This window comes from Erpetoichthys calabaricus, chromosome 5 (assembly GCF_900747795.2).
Source record: "Erpetoichthys calabaricus chromosome 5, fErpCal1.3, whole genome shotgun sequence".
Classification (NCBI taxonomy): Eukaryota; Metazoa; Chordata; class Cladistia; order Polypteriformes; family Polypteridae; genus Erpetoichthys; species Erpetoichthys calabaricus.
The window spans coordinates 2,775,529-2,791,885 of NC_041398.2; the positions used below are offsets into that span (position 1 = coordinate 2,775,529).

At 41.7% G+C, this 16,357-nt stretch overlaps 1 protein-coding gene across 2 annotated transcripts in view; it reads left to right on the forward strand.

Moving 5' to 3' along the window:
• Positions 1–8,805, forward strand: part of LOC114652514 (tripartite motif-containing protein 16-like) — a 171,251-nt gene extending 162,446 nt beyond the window's left edge. Inside the window, exon 6 of one of the 2 annotated variants that reach the window (XM_051927934.1) lies at positions 8,367–8,803. In XM_051927934.1, coding sequence (XP_051783894.1) covers positions 8,367–8,677 — 311 coding nt within the window. In that variant the 3' untranslated portion in view covers positions 8,678–8,803. Of the gene's footprint in view, positions 1–8,366 lie in introns of both variants that reach the window. The other variant, XM_051927933.1, reaches the window with a different exon arrangement.
• The last annotated feature ends 7,552 nt before the right edge of the window (positions 8,806–16,357 follow it).

Genomic DNA, 16,357 nt, shown 5'->3' on the forward strand with positions numbered 1-16,357 from the left:
ACCATTTAACAAAGTCATTGATTAGGTCCCTATACTCCTCCTCCTGCCCTCTCCTGATGCAGCCCACGATAGCAGTGTCATCAGCGAACTTTTGCATGTGGCAGGACTCCGAGTTGTATTGGAAGTCCGAAGTATATAGGCTGAACAGGACTGGAGAAAGTACAGTCCCCTGTGGCACTCCTGTGTTGCTGACCACAATGTCAGACGTGCAGTTCCCAAGACGCACATACTGAGGTCTGTCTTTAAGATAGTCCACGATCCATGCCACCAGGTATGAATCTTGCCATCTCTGTCAGCTTGTCCTAAGGAGCAGAGGTTGGATTGTGTTGAAGTAGTATACACACACGACAATGAAAATCTGGCCATGTTAACATCTGCAGAGTTCAATAAACTAACCTGTCTGGAGAAACTACTGGAACTGTGGTGGTGAGTTATGAGCTTCCAGACGCCTGCTTATGGATTGTAGTGTTGTTATTTTTGCAATTATTGAATTAATGATAGAGTTTTACGTTATTAAGCTAACTATGAATACAGAAGGGTGGCACGGTGGCGCAGTGGTAGCGCTGCTGCCTCGCAGTTAGGAGACTCGGTTCGCTTCCCGGGTCCTCCCTGCATGGAGTTTGCATGTTCTCCCCGTGTCTGTGTGGGTTTCATCCGGGCGCTCTGGTTTCCTCTCATAGTCCAAAGACATGCAGGTTAGGTGGATTGGCGATTCTAAATTGGCCCTAGTGTGTGGTTGGTGTGTGGGTGAGTTTGTGTGTGTCCTGTGGTGGGTTGGCACCCTGCCTGGGAATGGTTCCTGCCTTGTGCCCTGTGTTGGCTGGGATTGGCTCCAGCAGACCCCCGTGACACTGTGTTCGGATTCAGCGGGTTGGAAAATGGATGGATGGATGGATGATAATAATGCAGGTGAAAACCAGACAATAACTATGTATAATGTTAAATGTTAACGTTTACCCCCCCAGGTGGAATTGAAGAGTCGCATAGTTTGGGGGAGGAATGATCTCCTCAATCTGTCAGTGGAGCCGGACAGTGACAGCAGTCTGTCGCTGAAGCTGCTCCTCTGTCTGGAGATGATCCTGTTCAGTGGATGCCGTGGATTCTCCATGATTGACAGGAGTCTGCTCAGCGCCCGTCGCTCTGCCACAGATGTTAAACTGTCCAGCTCCATGCCAACAATAGAGCCTGCCGTCCTCACCAGTTTGTCCAGGCGTGAGGCGTCTTTCCTCTTAATGCTGCCTCCCCAGAACACCACCACGTAGAAGAGGGCGCTCGCCACAACTGTCTGATAGAACATCTGCAGCATCTTATTGCAGATGTTGAAGGACACCAGCCTTCTAAGGAAGTATAGTCGGCTCTGTCCTCTCTTGCACAGAGCATTAGTATTGGCAGTCCAGTCCAATTTATCATCCAGCTGCACTCCCAGATATTTATAGGTCTGCACCCTCTGCACACAGTCACCTCTGATGATCACGGGGTCTATGAGGGGTCTGGGCCTCCTAAAATCCACCACCAACTCCTTGGTTTTGCTGGTGTTCAGTTGTAGGTGGTTTGAGTCCCACCATTTAACAAAGTCATTGATTAGGTCCCTATACTCCTCCTCCAGCCCATTCCTGATGCAGCCCACGATAGCAGTGTCATCAGCGAACTTTTGCACATGGCAGGACTCCGAGTTGTATTGGAAGTCCGATGTATATAGGCTGAACAGGACCAGAGAAAGTACAGTCCCCTGTGGCGTTCCTGTGTTGCTGACCACAATGTCAGACGTGCAGTTCCCAAGACGCACATACTGAGGTCTGTCTTTAAGATAGTCCACGATCCATGCCACCAGGTATGAATCTAATCCCATCTCTGTCAGCTTGTCCCTAAGGAGCAGAGGTTGGATTGTGTTGAAGGCGCTAGAGAAGTCTAGAAACATAATTCTTACTGCACCACTGCCTCTGTCCAAGTGAGAGAGGGATCGGTGTAGCATATAGATGATGGCATCCTCCGCTCCCACCTTCTCCTGATATGCAAACTGCAGAGGGTCAAGGACGTGTTGAACCTGTGGCCTAAGGTGGTGAAGCAGCACCCTCTCCATGGTCTTCATCACATGTGATGTCAGAGCAACAGGCTGAAAGTCATTCAGCTCACTAGGATGTGATACCTTTGGGACTGGGGTGATACAAGATGTTTTCCAAAGCCTCGGGACTCTCCCCTGTTCCAGGCTGAGGTTGAAGATGCGCTGTAGAGGACCCCCCAGTTCCGATGCACAGACCTTCAGCAGTCGTGGCGATACTCCATCTGGATCCGCTGCTTTGCTGGCACGAAGTGTCCTCAGCTCTCTGCTCACTTGCGCTGTTGTAATTATGGGTGGGGATGTCTCTCCTATGCTGGTATCAGCAGAAAGATGTGTGGAGGGTGCAGTACTCCGAGGTGAGAGTGAGAGTGGGTTAGGGTGGTCAAATCTGTTAAAGAAGTTGTTCATTTGGTTTGCTCTCTTCACGTCTCTCTCGATGGTGGTACCCCGCTTCGAGCTGCAGCCAGTGATGATCTTCATCCCATCCCACACTTCCTTCTGTTCCTGCTGTTATTCTGCAACTTCTGCTCCAGCTTTCTCCTGTACTGCTCCTTCACCGCCCTGAGCTGGACTCGGAGTTCCTTCTGCACGCGCTTGAGCTCATGCTGATCACCGTCTTTAAAAGCCCTTTTCTTCTGGTTCAAAAGGCTCTTGATGTCACTTGTAATCCATGGCTTGTTGTTAGCATAGCAGCGTACAGTTCTTACTGGAACAACAATGTCCATACAGAAGTTGATGTAGTCAGTAGTGCAGTCAACAACTTCATCAATGTTCTCACTATGAGATCCCTGCAGGATATCCCAGTCTGTAGTTCCAAAAACATTCTCTCAGAGTATTTTCAGCCTCCGGGGTCCACTTCCTGAATGATCGTGTGGTTACAGGTAGGACTCTCACTTTTGGTTTATAGTGAGGCTGAAGCAGAACCAGGTTATGACCTGCTTTCCCAAGCGCAGGCAGTGGGGTGGCGCTGTATGCGTCTTTAACGTTTGCATACAGTAAATCAATAGTCTTATTTCCCCGGGTGTTACAGTCCACATACTGGGAGAATGCAGGTAATGTTTTGTCCAGCGTCACATGGTTAAAGTCCCCAGCGATTAACACAAGCGCCTCAGGGTGCTGCGTTTGTAACTTAGCAACAGCAGAATGGATGATGTCACTCGCTAGCTCCACGTCCGCAAGAGGAGGAATATACACGATGACAACAATGACATGTCCAAACTCTCTGGGCAAGTAATAGGGACGTAAACTTATGGCCAACAGTTCGATGTCCCTGCAGCAAGTGGAGATTTTGACGTTAACATGTCCAGAGTTACACCACCGTGTATTAACATAGAGAGCTAGTCCTCCTCCTTTGTGCTTCCCACAGGTACTTACATCTCTATCCGCTCTAACTGTGCTAAACCCGGGTAGTTCCACATTAGCGTCTGGGATGGTGTTAGTTAGCCACGTTTCGCAAAAACACAACAAACTGCATTCTCTGTAGGTTCTGACATTTTTCACCAGCGCAGCCAGTTCGTCGATCTTATTTGAGATTGAGTTCACATTCCCCAGAATAACAGAAGGCACCGAAGGCTTAAAACACCACTTTCTCGCAAGCCGCTTCATTTTCAGCTTAGTGCCGGCTCTGCTGCCAAAATACTTAAATGATGAGAAACGCTGTGCTAAGTAATGTAATTTATTTCACATAGAAACAAACTATTAATAAATACAATCAAGCAAAACTATTTGATTACAACCTAACAATAGAATTGGGATGTTGTGACAGGTGGTTTGTTATTTCATTCAAAATCAGTGCTTGATGCTCGTGTTCGATGTTGTATTGATCAGCTGCCTTTTTTTTTCTTTTTCATATATGGAATCTGAAAATGTGAACAAACTTGTGTACCTTAGCAACTGGTTAAGAAGGTTAAATAATGATGACAGTGGCCTTGAGCAACATTATAGACATGTCCAAAATACTGTCTGTTGTTTGTCAAAATTTTGACAATAAATGGAATATCAGTAATCCTCCAAGAATTATTTCTAGTATATCATGATAATGACATTATTATATTTATACCTGATTTGATGATGTAGTTCATAGGAATCACAAATTTATGTGAAATAAGTTAAAGCTGACAAAAGTACTCGGCATCTGCCATTCTTTTATCCATAGAGCAGAAACTTTGTTATTTATTCATGACTTAACACATTGTAGGAAGTAAACCAAAAAGAGATGGCATGGAAAATTGTGCGGAAGCCATTAGATGTTGAAAGACATCATTAAATAAGAATCAGTCCACTAAGAGAATCTTCAGTCACTTAGCCAAATTGTCCTCACAAAAACTGCTGAGTCATTGTGTGCATCACACTGGACATGGATAAATGAAGAGGAGGAAAGGAAGAAAGTCACAACCAACCATGGTCAAGGTAAAGGCTACAAGGCAATCTCCAAAGAGCTTTATGTTCTTCTGGCATCAGTAACTAACATCAATAAGTTGAAGGTCCATTGGACTGTAGCCAAACACAATGAATGCTGCTGCAAATGGAAAATGGACCCCCCAATTGACAGAAGGACAGCTTCAGTGGTGGAGAAAGAACCAAGGCAAACATCAGGACAGATTCAGGCTAATCTCCAAAATCAAAGTATAACAACGTCAAGTAGCTCCATCAATCACTTACTGAATGAAAGTGGGCTCCATGGTAGAAGACCCCACTTCTGAAAAACAGACTAAAAAATAAAATAACTAACTAACTGGAGTTTGCTAGTGCTAGAGAAATTCTTTTGGACTGATGAAACTAAACAAGATCTTTACAGTAAATCACAGCAACTCTGTGTCCACAGAAAACAAAATGAGTGTTCAAAAAAAAAAACACAAAACATGGAGGAGGCTCATTAATGTTTGGGGGCTGCTGCGCTGAATCTGTGCAGGGCACAATAAAATGAAAAGATCATCAAGACATTCTGAAGCAAATACAGTGGTGTGAAAAACTATTTGCCCCCTTCCTGATTTCTTATTCTTTTGCATGTTTGTCACACAAAATGTTTCTGATCATCAAACACATTTAACCATTAGTCAAATATAACACAAGTAAACACAAAATGCAGTTTGTAAATGGTGGTTTTTATTATTTAGGGAGAAAAAAAAATCCAAACCTACATGGCCCCTGTGTGAAAAAGTAATTGCCCCCTGAACCTAATAACTGGTTGGGCCACCCTTAGCAGCAATAACTGCAATCAAGCGTTTGCGATAACTTGCAATGAGTCTTTTACAGCGCTCTGGAGGAATGTTGGCCCACTCATCTTTGCAAAATTGTTGTAATTCAGCTTTATTTGAGGGGTTTTCTAGCATGAACCGCCTTTTTAAGGTCATGCCATAGCATCTCAATTGGATTCAGGTCAGGACTTTGACTAGGCCACTCCAAAGTCTTCATTTTGTTTTTCCTTCAGCCATTCAGAGGTGGATTTGCTGGTGTGTTTTGGGTCATTGTCCTGTTGCAGCACCCAAGATCGCTTCAGCTTGAGTTGACGAACAGATGGCTGGACATTCTCCTTCAGGATTTTTTTGGTAGACAGTAGAATTCATGGTTCCATCTATCACAGCAAGCCTTCCAGGTCCTGAAGCAGCAAAACAACTCCAGACCATCACACTACCACCACCATATTTTACTGTTGGTATGATGTTCTTTTTCTGAAATGCTGTGTTCCATTTACGCTAGATGTAACGGGACATTTGCCTTCCAAAAAGTTCAACTTTTGTCTCATCAGTCCACAAGGTATTTTCCCAAAAGTCTTGGCAATCATTGAGATGTTTCTTAGCAAAATTGAGACGAGCCCTAATGTTCTTTTTGCTTAAACAGTGGTTTGCGTCTTGGAAATCTGCCATGCAGGCCGTTTTTGCCCAGTCTCTTCTTATGGTGGAGTCGTGAACACTGACCTTAATTGAGGCAAGTGAGGCCTGCAGTTCTTTAGACGTTGTCCTGGGGTCTTTTGTGACCTCTCGGATGAGTCGTCTCTGTGCTCTTGGGGTAATTTTGGTCGGCCGGCCACTCCTGGGAAGGTTCACCACTGTTCCATGTTTTTGCCATTTGTGGATAATGGCTCTCACTGTGGTTCGCTGGAGTCCCAAAGCTTTAGAAATGGCTTTATAACCTTTACCAGACTGATAGATCTCAATTACTTCTGTTCTCATTTGTTCCTGAATTTCTTTGGATCTTGGCATGATGTCTAGCTTTTGAGGTGCTTTTGGTCTACTTCTCTGTGTCAGGCAGCTCCTATTTAAGTGATTTCTTGATTGAAACAAGGTGTGGCAGTAATCAGGCCTAGGGGTGGCTACGGAAATTGAACTCAGGGTGTGATACACCACAGTTAGGTTATTTTTTAACAAGGGGGCAATTACTTTTTCACACAGGGCCATGTAGGTTTGGATTTTTTTTCTCCCTAAATAATAAACACCATCATTTAAAAACTGCATTTTGTGTTTACTTGTGTTATATTTGACTAATGGTTAAATGTGTTTGATGATCAGAAACATTTTGTGTGACAAACATGCAAAAGAATAAGAAATCAGGAAGGGGGCAAATAGTTTTTCACACCACTGTATCACAAAGTTCTGTCTGTAGTGCAAATCATGGATCCTCCAGGACATGCAAGTAAGACCACCCAAATATGGTGGAAATCACATTGCAATGTTTTGAAGTGGTCCCCTATACACCCTAAAATTAATCCAAGTCAACATCCATGGGAAGAGCTGGAGGTTACAGTTGGGAGAAGAAGTCCATCAGAGCTCAAGTAGAGTGGGCCAAGTGGGCAGTGAGAGGAGTAGAAGTCTCATCCAGAGCTGCAGGAAGTGCTTGATGGCAGGTCTCACCTGAAAACAGTTAGTCAGAGAACATTAAGTGAGGGTCCCAATCATTGTATTCACGCCATTGTCATTTATTTTATTGTGTACGTCTGAAATTAAAAACAAAGAGTCTGTTCTGTGGAATAAAGAATGGCGGATGACAATCACTGTGGTCAGTTTACACTTATTTGACAAAAAATTAGGATTCTTGTTTAAAAAGTGGAAAGGACAAAAACTACTGGGGTCATGTTGGTGACGCAAACAGTAGAGAGACAGACATGACAGGTGACATATAATGATATAAATAGAATTCATTCAGGTCAGAGGACCATCATGGCTGTGGTGCGTTTACATTGAAGTGATTTTTAACACAACATTGTCAAACCGGTTTAATCCAGTTCAGGCTGCGTTGTGTTAAGTGAGGTGCTCACAAACACACAAGGCCAATTCAGTCGCCAATTCACCCAACGTGCACTTCTGTGGATTGTGTGAAGAAAACCAGGAGTGACACGAGGAGAACATGCTGACCTGACAAAGACGACCACTGGGCGCCAAACTCAAAGTCATGAAGTTCAATCTGTGAGGCCGCAGCTCCAACCCCTCAGCCATCATGCTGTCCTCAATCAAGTTTTGACAGTTAAGGTTCTCTTGTTTATATATTTTATATTTTGAACCTACGTCTTTTGATTTTAAAACTAATTTCTACTGAATCAGTCATCTCCTTTAATGACTGAGTAGCTTCAGCTCACTCCATGATGACTTTCTTCATGAACTTCACATCTCTCAGGACTCAATGACCATCTTGTTTGCTGATCGTTAAATCATTGAGCTGTCATTCACAAGTTTATGACAATTCATTACAAACATTTAATTCTCAGTCAGTTGTTATTTTATATTTATTTTTTATTTTTCATATTCCGTGTAGTCATGACCTGCCAAACGTTAGTTTGTGTGACAGTGTATTGATTTTAAATTAAAGAAGTGGACTGTGACAATAAAAGTGTAATTTAATAAAGCCAGCGATCCGTTTGGACAGTCCATTAGAACTCGGACCTCGATGTTGACCTTGTGCTCATAATGATGGCGCTGATCAGGGCAGCCAGTGTTGTTTGCTCACTGCTGTTGTGTTGCTTTCTCTGATAACATTGCCTTTTGTAACAATATGAGGATTACATTCACACGAGATCAGCTCCTGTCTACTGGAATTGGACTTCAGCTGTTTCTGTTATAAGGAGTTCGAAATCTACCAAGTCAGATTCCTGCGCATGAAGTACTGGAAAATAAAAGGGATTTGGATTTATTGTCACTCTATGATTTTATTTTAACTCTGACAGATTTGTTCCAATCAGATGAGCTCTTTACTATTAGTGTCTCGTCAGCGCAGCTCCTGATTGGTTCTTTTTAATTGTCTGTGTTGTGCTCCGCCCCCAGTCCCGTTACACACTCCCAGATTTCCTCACTCATTTTCTTTTCTCTCCTTTCAGACTTCTGTCCCCTCACACTGGACATCAACACGGCACACAGAGACCTCCATCTGTCTGAAGGGAACAAGAAGGTGACATGGGAGTGGACAAAAGCCCAATATCCTGAACATCCTGACAGATTTGACTACTGGCCACAAGTTCTGTGCAGAGAGGCTCTGACTGGGACTCACTGTTACTGGGAGGTGGAGGGCAGTGGAAACATCATGGTGATTGGAGTCGCATATAAAGGACTGAGCAGGAAAGGAGGGGGCAAGGAGTGCGGCCTTGGATACAACAACAAGTCCTGGAGTTTGCTGTGTTTTCATTCCTAGTACTCTTTGTGTCACAATAACAGGCGGACTAAAATCAACGCCCCCTACAGCCCCAGAATAGGTGTGTATCTGGACTGCCCCGCTGGCTCTCTGTCATTTTATAGCGTCTCACACACAATGACCCTCCTGCACAGGTTCAACACCTCCTTCACTGAGCCCCTCTATCCAGGATTTTATGTTGGTCCTGACTCCAGTGTAACAATCAGCCATCTGACACCATGTGACCACTGACCAGTACCCTCCACCGGTCACTTGATGTCCCCACAAGCGCAGGTCCTCTTTGTATTTGTAGTTTGGGGTGAAATTAAACTTACAGGATGGGTGGACTGGGGGGCAGCACCTCTGTCATTGAATTTTTGGATGAGAATGTGGGGCGAGTGCGACTGTCAGGGTCTCCATTATTATTGGGTTTGAGTAGCCAATCAGGTGTGTATGTCATAGTGAGGGGCGGTGACGCCTCAGACATACAAATACCAGTCTGACCAGTGTGGGTCACTGTTGATTCACAGCCACATGTCCTTCAGGCTGACACCCCAACAACTACTGAGGTCCTCAAGTGTCATTGAATGTCACCTGTTAAGTAGGACAGGCGTGTGGTCCTCCTGGATCAGCACAACTGGAAGGCGCTATACAGACTCAGTATGAAGAACTTTTGAATAGTGACTATATGTAGGAGCAGAGAGTGACAGATGGGACTGGAGTGTTGTCCACTCACCAGACACTTTGTGACCCTCCATTGGTCACTCAAAGGGTCCTTCACTTCAGAATGAATTCACTGTGAATGTCTGAAGATGAGGACTCACCGGTCAGTCAGATGTCGGCCATACTGACAGAGTTTGGTGTTTTAGTTGATGTCACATTAAACTTTAAACTGCACCTCCTCCCTGTCCCCAGATTTGTCACTCTTGGTACCCTGAAAGCTCCAACATTTTCAAAAAATGAATTCTTAGTCAGTTGGCACACACTTGACATGGGTGCACATGTGTGGCTTTGCAGTGGACTGGCACCCCGTCCAGGGTTGGCCCACCTTGTCCACAAACCTGAAATTGAAAAGCAGATAAGAAAGACAACCAGTGGATAGAAGGGGTCACTGATTGGTCAGTCGCCACACTACTGCCTCTTGTGGCCACTCTAAATATTACACAGCAATTTATACAAAAAGGAAATCTAAAAGATAAAAGCAGAAAGCATTCAGTGAAATCCTGAGCAGTGAAACATGAAAGGAGAGAATGAGAAACAATCAGAGAGTCAGACGAATGGAGACTTTAACAGGAGGACTGAGGGGTGGAACTGAAGTGCAGTGGCGCCCTCTAGTGGACACCCGCCATATTACACACATGGGAAAGGGGGGAGAAAAGAATACAGTGCAGTGGAAAAGAAATAAGAATAAAGTAAAAACACAAGAATAAAACACCAGAAATAAAGAACTTTAAATATTATATCTAAAACTAATTAAGATTTAAATGAATTAAGAGCAAAATAAGGGTGACACGATCACACAGTCACATGACCTTCAGAGCTGACAGCTGAGCTGATTCTTCTGTAGCCAAACTGCCCCCCCTAGTGGCCACTCTCAATATTAAATGAATGGCAAGGCTGAGGGGGAGGAAAGATTTGGGTTTGATCAAATGGATATTTAGTGCAGATTTCTTAATATTGTCATTAGCTTTAAGGACAGTGCAGCTTTGTTAGGTTATGGAAGATTCTCTATGGGAATAGAACATTTATTTGAATTAATCTTTTTAATAATCGTTATGTATTAACAAAATACAAATCTAATAATTCTTTACATTTTGTATAATAAACTCCCAATGGTGTTTGGTGAATAAACAATAAATATGACTATTTGTCACATCTCCTCATCTGTGACCTTCTGACTTGTCACCACCTCTGGTCACATCTCCTGTGTTGTCTGATCTGAAGATATAACACTCCGTATTGATGATCCATTTCTTAATAGCACTGGGAAAGTCAGAATATGACAATGGGGTGAGTAACAAATAAGATGTTGATTTGGATTGAATATTTGATTTGTAAGTCTAGCAGTGAAGTCGATCATTTAGACCTGAGCAGTGCTCTCCATTCCACATCTGAGTGTCTGCGCTCTGTCATGTGTCCCGTGTGTCTGCTGTGCCCTTGTATGCCCACTCCAGCCTGATCCCCCCACACTACTGAGATGTTCAGTTACTGATAAAGATGAACATTAAATGGTGAATTTGACACTCATGGACACCACAAGAAGGTGAAGTGCATTGAGGACTGAAGTCAGCTGTGATGTTTCATTTTGGGTTTCATTTCTTCCTTAAATGACTTTGCTTTTTGTTTAAACTTTTTGTTATATTTTTTGAATTGTTTTGTAAATGGTATTAAATTTGATGTTGTATGTTTGGTGTGTTGATGAATATTTTGTTTGTAAGTCTTATGTTTATGTTTTTGTTTAGTTTGTTGTGCTTCATTTTCTTTTGTGTGTTTCTTGTTTGTTCTTTATGGAGCCCAGGGGGCGGGGCCATTTGACAGTGCAGCTGGAGCTCCGCCCCCAGGGGTATTTAAGAAGAAGCTGCTGATGAAAGAGCCGCTCCAACACCGGGCTCTGTCCTGTCTGGTGGGCTCTGCTCTGGTTTGTGATTGTTGGATTTTGGTCACTTGAATTCTTTTGCATTTTAATGCCTGCCTTTTTATTATTTTCTTGTAAGCGTATTTAAATCCTTTCTTTAAATTTTAAAATATTTATTCAAATATTCAGTAAGCTTTGTTTGATTTTATTGTGCCAGAGGTATTTTTGTTTTTCTATATTTACATTTACTCATTTAGGAGACACTTTCATCTAAAATACATTAAAAGTAATAAAAGGTATATTGAAGACTCCGTAGCTTGCTTGCCTTTCTTTCTTTCTTTCTTTCTTTCTTTCTTTCTTTCTTTCTTTCTTTCTTTCTTTCTTTCTTTCTTTCTTTCTTTCTTTCTTTCTTTCTTTCTTTCTTTCTTTCTTTCGTAACAGTGCCCAGAGCCTGGCGTGAGTGCTGGCATCGTAGTGGCTGTGGTGATGCCAGTGACGTCATGGTGCCAGTGTCCCTCAGGGTCACGTGATGTTTGAAATGAGCCTCTGTCGTGGTGTGTAAAGTCTGTATATTGTGTTCTATATCTATTCTATATGTGTTCTATAAGCTCCTCCTCAGAACCTGTGGCAGGATGCAGTGGTCACTTCATTTCAGGTAAAGGATGGTCATTGCAGATATTTGTCCTCCATGTGTGGCACAGGTATGTTCCATATAGCCCTCTTTTTTGTTGGGTCAGTTGCAGGGAATGTCATATCCCTAGAACTTGTGTCTGACCAACGAGATGTTGACGAAGGTCAAATATTTGATGAAAACACTGTGTCTGATTATTCATCAGGAGGAGAGGTACATTTTCCAAATAATGTTTGGAAAAGAACGGTGAAGCCATGACTGAATGAATTCCACGCACGGTCACTGATTAAGTGTGTGAGCTAATCCTGAGGATCCAAGCAGTCTGAGGATTAGGATGTGTTGCTATGACAACACTTCTAGCAAGAGTTTCAAAAAAAACCGACAGATCAGGATCAGGCCAAATCGTCAACAATTACTTCCGGTTAAACGAGTAATCCACGTACGAAAAATACCTCCCTGATCTACCACAGTGGGTTTGTTATCAATTTATTCAATGAAGGGATTCATGGACGACCAATGGCACTGAATAGAAGATGAATTCATGTAAATACGTGAGCTGCTGTCCGCAATTAGTCATCGCATTGTGCTGGCGATTCATGGGGATGATTCCCGAACAGATCTCTTATACGATCTTTCCACAATCTCTCAAAATTATTTAATTCAAACTGGTTATCAAGATTTCACTTCTGATCTTTTTTTATGATTATTATTCATTTTAATGAGTCTTTAATTCGATCGAACGGGTTCACACTATGAGCAGAATTTGAAGAGCAACCACTTTAGTCAGTTGAACCACAAACAACTGTGACGGCGTCTTTTCTTCATAGAGAACTCGTTACTTTTGTGCTCCACAATATATTGTAATGTATTAATAAATGAAATATCTCAATACACTGAAAAAAATGGAAATGACAGGTTGTTACATTTACAAAAATGTATTTACTTTACATTACATGTATTGATTATATTCCACATAACTCAATTATGTTTAATTTATTGAATCTTGAAGGAAGTACAATATACTAATTTCAGTCATTTAGGTAGAAGTCAAAATAGTTTTATTTAGTTCTCACTGGAAATTAACACGCGGCAAACGCATTCATCATCAGCGGAGGTGGGATAACCTGGCGGTGAAGTCACGTGACTTTCAAAGAAGCAGCAGGCTGTGCGTTTGGGTCATTGTCACCGGTTAAGAGCAAAGGTTAGTGAAATAAAAGTTAAAAAAACAAACACACATACGGAAAATATTCATATATTCATTTAAAACACTTAATCACACAGACTAACGTTACTCCGTTTTGCATTTTTACTTGTATTCTCTTTTAATATTTTATCAAACTATTCTCACTAACTACCGTCCCAAGTCAGTAAATGTACCATTAGGTTATCTAGATTTATCGCTTAATACAGGAAATCAAAAGTTCTGACGGATCAACTACTTTCAGCATTGCTGTTCATTACTATTATCATAACACTGCTCAATCAGATAAATGCTATTAATACAGACAAATTTGTTTTTGTATTTTATAATAAAACACTCTATTTTGTGTTCATATTTAATTATGGCATTCTGGCACAGCCAAAGAAGCAGTGTTCTTGTACAACTGTTGTACATTTCACCTTTTGAATACTAATCGTTTATATTTTGTTTGTTTGTATTGCTTTTACTAAATAAAACTAGTTTTTGTGTAAGCCAACCTGTTTATTTCTTATTAATAAGTTTGAACAAGAACTATAAAATGATACTGGAACAAGTCTAATTGACAACCTAAAGAGGTTATAGCTAAGTAAATCGGTGAGGTGCATTTTTTTAAAAAGATTATAAAACAATTGTTAAAATTTTATGCTTTATTGAGATGAATCATGTTAATTTAACATAACATAATTAATTTAACAGAATAAAAAAGTTTCATTCATTTTATATTAAAATATCATGTTTTTTCAGGATATATCACTTTAGTGCATTAAGCATAATTAAATTATTTTTGATAAAAACAATTTTATTATGTGCAACCAATGTACATTTTTTTATTTTAATCTGACATGCCATTTTTTTCAGTTGACTTGATCGAATAATTGAGTGTGTTGACTTAAGGATTTCATCTTTTCTTTCTCAGATGTGCTTACCTATATTACGGCAAAGTACAGGGATAAACCTTTATTTTCCATTTACTCCGTTTTAATTAAATCAAAAGAAAGAAAACATTTAAGGATAAATAACAAGGCTCGTTTTCAATTTTTTTTTTAAACTACAACATTAGGGTCGTGAAACCCCAGACGTCGGACTATTAAATGTGATCTCAAGAAAAGATGAGGGTTAATAATAATAATATTAATAACAGGAGCGATAATAATGATACAGTGGAAAAGGGAATATTCATTGAAAGAGTCGGGGCTCCAACAGTGAGGTGTCTTATTTGATTTAACTCTTACTATTGTATAGTACATTCTTTATTTTAACACAACCTTTAAATGGGATAATTTTATCCAGTGATGGCCCCAAAAGGCAAGTGACAAAAATTTAAAGGTGTGACACGCACATATTATTCGTTACTGCTCACGAGATCCGATTCATTGAGATTCTGTTTTATATTCTGTATATGCAAACATTGTAATCGGAGCGTTTATTGAACTGACTATAGCAGACTTGTCTTCTTAAAATGACTTTATTTATATGATATTGACAACTAATCATAAGGTCAGAAATCAAGGAGGCTGTGAGTTTCATGGACTGCGCTGTTTCTTTATTTTCGTGACATCGTGTCAGTAGAGAGTGCGTGACGTTAACAATGCATTGTGTCCTAAATGACAGCGCACACGCTTTGTGATAAAAGGATAATGTGTCTCAGTTTGTTCATTAATATATTTTGACAGTGTATTTTAATCAGAATTATTGTAAACATATTACCCATAGTGGGCGGCACGGTGGCGCAGTGGGTAGCGCTGCTGCCTCGCAGTTGGGAGATCTGGGGACCTGGGTTCGCTTCCCGGGTCCTCCCTGCGTGGAGTTTGCATGTTCTCCCCGTGTCTGCGTGGGTTTCCTCCGGGCGCTCCGGTTTCCTCCCACAGTCCAAAGACATGCAGGTTAGGTGGATTGGCGATTCTAAATTGGCCCTAGTGTGTGCTTGGTGTGTGGGTGTGTTTGTGTGTGTCCTGCGGTGGGTTGGCACCCTGCCCAGGATTGGTTCCCTGCCTTGTGCCCTGTGTTGGCTGGGATTGGCTCCAGCAGACCCCCGTGACCCTGTGTTCGGATTCAGCGGGTTGGAAAATGGATGGATGGATATTACCCATAGGGCGGCACAGTGGCGCAGTGGGTAGCGCTGCTGCCTTGCAATTGGGGGGACCTGGGGACCCGGGTTCGCTTCCCGGGCCCTCTGTGCGTGCCAGTGTAAGTGAGGATTGGCAGACGAGCTCACTTAACGGGAGACAAGGCACCACCTCACCCTGATGCCATGAGGGCTCTTCGAATAAATATTACCATCTTGAGCTTTTTCTCATTCCTACCAGCTTACTATTATTATTATTATTTATCCATCCATTTTCCAACTGGCTGAATCCGAACACAGGGTCACAGGGGTGTCTGCTGGAGCCAATCCCAGCCAACACAGGGCACTAGGCTATTATTACTATTATTATTATTATTATTATTATTGAACTTGTATGTAGAGGACATGTGTGTCTTATTTTATGTGTATGACAGGAAGGACGGTAAAGCCTTGAATGAAACTCCGTGTTGATGATTTGGGTAACACGACAGGTGAGGAGCAGAGAACGTTAAACGTGACAGTGACTGCGGGGGATTGTGGGACTGAAGATGGTTTTTAGAAAACAGAAACGACAAAAGCTTAGTCTGTCAAGAATTCTATTTACATCAATCTTTTACTTTCTTGTGCTGCACTTCGGAAGACTACTTATTTACCCCCCTTTGAAAAGATGCATTCACAAGGAAAGGATGTTGCTGACAAAGTCGGATGTTTTTTGAAAGTTTGGTTCCAGGTGTGCTTATCCAGCTGCTCCTTCTTGTCAGTACTTGAGTGATCTTTATGTCCACCTCTGGATGAATTCACAAAGTTTCTTTTCAACATTTTGTCTCATTAACGTAGAAATCCCCAGGCTTTCCCTAAACTGAAGAAGACAACAACAACAACATTTATTTCTATAGCACATTTTCATACAAAAAGTAGCTCAAAGTGCTTTACATAATGAAGAAAAGAAAAATAAAAGACAAAATAAGAAATTAAAATAAGGCAACATTAGTTAACATAGAAAGGAGTAAGGTCCGATGGCCAGGGTGGACAGAAAAAACAAACAAAAAAAAAAACTCCAGAAAGTTGGAGAAAAAAATAAAATCTGTAGGGGTTCCAGGCCACGAGACCACCCAGTCCCCTCTGGGCATTCTACCTAACATAAATGAAATAGTCCTCTTTGTAGTTATGGTTCTCACAGAGTTACTTGATGATGATGGTTGTACAGACTTCTGGCTTTTAATCCATCC